At 42.4% G+C, this 3,239-nt stretch overlaps 1 protein-coding gene across 1 annotated transcript; it reads left to right on the top strand.

Moving 5' to 3' along the window:
* Positions 1–345: 345 nt before the first annotated feature.
* Positions 346–2,583, top strand: LOC109861429. Its single transcript, XM_020441069.1, has 2 exons — positions 346–669; positions 837–2,583. The coding sequence occupies exons 1-2, from the start codon at positions 632–634 to the stop codon at positions 1,774–1,776; spliced, it is 978 nt and encodes a 325-aa protein (XP_020296658.1). The 5' UTR covers positions 346–631; the 3' UTR covers positions 1,777–2,583.
* Positions 2,584–3,239: the final 656 nt, after the last annotated feature.

The raw sequence follows: 3,239 nt of genomic DNA, 5'->3' as shown, positions 1-3,239 counted from the left end.
ATTGGAATCAAAGTGGATAGGACCTTATGTGATAATTGCGAAAACGTCAGACGTGACGTATGCAATCAAAGCAGGACGGCGCACGCAGAGTGTGCACGTGAATAGGCTGAAAGCCTTCGTAGAAAATTAAAAACGAAAAGAACTCATCGGGTTGCCTCACTCATCGTCTGAAAGAACGATGAGGGGGTGGACGACAGGCTGCGGGGGCCCCAAGCAGACGACATCGTCGTCCGAATTGTCCGGATTGACCTCTGGGTTGGGGGAGGCAGGCGGCGGGGGCCGCGAACACACGAAGATTATTTCCGGGGAGCCCGGTGGTGACGGCGGCGGGCCCTCGGGGGTGGAAGGAGTTTTGGGGCGCGAGGAGTCGGTATCCTCGGAGCTCGAGAGAAACGAGCTGTCCTCTGAGCGCTCGTACGAGGACTCCTCCGCGCTGACATCGGTGCACGAATAAATGAACCGCAACATGGTAAGCACTAGAACAAAACTTTTGTTGGAACAGAAGGCACACTTGTAAGTTCCAAAACCAAACACTTACACCAACCTTGTCACAGGAAAAGGAAAACTAATAACATTGTAGTGACCTGGTCGGTGGCGAACGGGGTACTGGTGCTCGTTGTCGTGAAGAGCCATGGTCCGAAGTACAAAAGACAGCAGGACGACTCAAATGTAAGTCCTAGAATTAGTATAACCGATAATAAAAAGAGCTTAGATGACAGAGTAACAAACTCGGAGTACGACCGACGCTCGCGGTTCCACTTGTTAGGCGACACCATTCGCGATAAAAATAAAGTATAAGGTATAAAGGCGTATTGAATAAAACATTTTGCTTGCAGGAAAATGTTGTTAATAAAAGTAGTAACAGTACTTACCTTCTGCGTCGCGTGGAGTGAAGCCGGGGACCAAGAATACCACATACGCAAGTTTCAACACAATTTCGGCGTGTACTACGAAAAATACGGGACGATGCTCTACGCTAGCGAAAAGTGGAGACTAGTTGTAAGATTGGACGTATCAACGGTATACACAAGAACGGAACGAACGGAACGTATGTTAGACTATACAACGAAGGCGTGCGAAAATGCGGCGATAACGCGCAGGAATAGAGAACTGTGCGAGGGGTTTGCCGCGGAGTTACGACAAAGATTGCAAAAAGTGGAAAAAATAGTAAAGCGCGTTAAAACTATAGTGGGAACACAGAAACGTCGTCAAAGGGGGCTGGTTAACGCATTAGGTTCCGTCGCGAAAATTCTGTTCGGTACAATGGATGCCGAAGACGAAAAGCGAGTTTCGGAACAAGTAGAGTTGTTAAACAAGAAACTAGCTGTTTTACAGCACGTGGTAAAAAATCAGCTGCAGGTTATAAACGCAACTATTGCTCACGTAGAAAACATTGAGGAGGTCGTAGAAAGAAATGAAAACAAGTTCAAAAACGCGATAATTAAAATAACACAAAAGGTAGACAGTTACGCGCAGCAAGCCGAACTTAGCGAGTATTTTATGGAATTAGGCAGCATGATTACAGAACTCGAGTTTGACGTGGAAAGTATCATGGGTTACGTCACGGACGTACAAGCGAAGTTTGCGCAGTTAGAAATGGTACCCGTTGAATTAATAATAAAGGGCCTCCAGGACGCGAATAATTGGTCTGCCCACGGATTACATTTTCCATTCGTCATAACGCTAGAGAATTGGTTGACAATAAAAGAATACGTCACACAGTTAGCGTGTAGTGTAAAAACGCAAATGTGTATACCGTCGTCAAGTTTCCACTAGTAGCTCCGGTAGAATACGACTTGTTGAGGGTAGTGCCCTTGCCGGTGCACGACCACGATAATGTTTTTAAGGTGGCACAAGTAAAGTTCGAGATAGTTGCAGTAGATGAAAATAAACAAACATACTCTGTTGTAAAAGTGAGTTAGTTAGAGAAATGTAAAAACGTTGGAAATAGTTATGTCTGCGATAATATAGAATCGGTGTACAAGGTACACGCGGACGCACCATGCGAGGTGCAGGCATATGTTAGTAATTCAGGAGAATTTTCCAATTGTAAAGAGGAAACTGTGGTTTCGAATCACACTATGTGGATAAGGCTAGAAAAAGCGCGTGTATGGCTGTACTCAACCCCGAAAAGCGAGTCGGTGGTAATATCGTGCGAAAACAGAAAAGAAGCAACGGAAATTGTAAACGGAGTCGGAGAGATAAAATTGTCGGAAAAATGTAAGTTAGTGACGTCCAGTGTAACGATTCGCACCAACAAGGTGATGGACGGTGAACAAATTAACACGTATTTGCCACGATTCAATCTTTCGGTGTTAAAAGCAAAAGAACGAACGGTTGGTGAAGAACCGGTAGTGTTAGAAAGCATAACACAGAATAAAACACAAATTGAGAAAATAAAATCAGAAGTAACGGAAGTAACGGACGAAATAAATGAGAGTTCGTTTTTTGAAAATCCGCATCTTATCTATCCGACTACGTCAGGTGTTACGATAATAGTAGTAATTGTTGTACTAATTATATATAAAATAATAAAAAATAAAGAAAAAGCAGGATTGGCACGCGGCGCCGTGAGGTCGCGTAACGCGGAACAGCGTGAAAAGCGGCGAAGCGCTCGCGCGCAAAACGTCGAGACCATCGCGCTGTAAGTATGCCGCGTAGTATAATACTATATGTAAGATACAAAGATAGTGCAAGTAACATGCAAAAATTGTACACAAGTAGTTTAATCACAGACACAAGTAGTTTAATCACAGACACTGATTTACTTGACAAATCCTATTTTAATCTACTAGACAACTTGATGGCATTCAAATTTTAATCTTTAACGTATTTATTTATTTTCTTGACTTTAACTGTAGTGGGGTGTTAGATGCTTGTGTATATATATTCGGCTGTTTTTTCGTTGTTTCCAGCGTTCGTTTTGTGACTTCAGTTTGTAAGTATGTCTGCTTCTTTCGTGCGTGATATTATTAAGTGATAACATTTTCGGAATTAATTGCAGTGTTGGCGGTACACAGTTGGAATATGTCATCTAGTTTAACTGTTTTAAGAATGACTGTACAATAACTACGCCTCCAATTGGTAACATGTAAGATCGACTTTATATTTGCGTAATACTGAAGAAGACTCAAGTAGAGTCGAAACGTTTGTTAAAATGTTTGATATATTGATATAATATTATTAAAGATCAACTTCTGAATTTTGCTCGTTAATTTGGCCTGTTACTCTAATTTTAT

Source organism: Pseudomyrmex gracilis, unplaced genomic scaffold (assembly GCF_002006095.1).
Source record: "Pseudomyrmex gracilis isolate BER0280 unplaced genomic scaffold, ASM200609v1 scaffold_757, whole genome shotgun sequence".
Taxonomy (NCBI): domain Eukaryota; kingdom Metazoa; phylum Arthropoda; class Insecta; order Hymenoptera; family Formicidae; genus Pseudomyrmex; species Pseudomyrmex gracilis.
This window is presented reverse-complemented; position numbering and strand designations above follow the sequence as displayed.

What these genes read in the sequence shown, in the direction of transcription:
- LOC109861429 (XM_020441069.1), top strand. Translation starts at nt 632, where the DNA reads ATGGTCCGAAGTACAAAAGACAGCAGGACGACTCAAAT. An exon ending in GACAGCAGGACGACTCAAAT is followed by an intron (nt 670 to 836) that starts GTAAGTCCTAGA and finishes TTTTGCTTGCAG; the next exon opens with GAAAATGTTGTTAATAAAAG.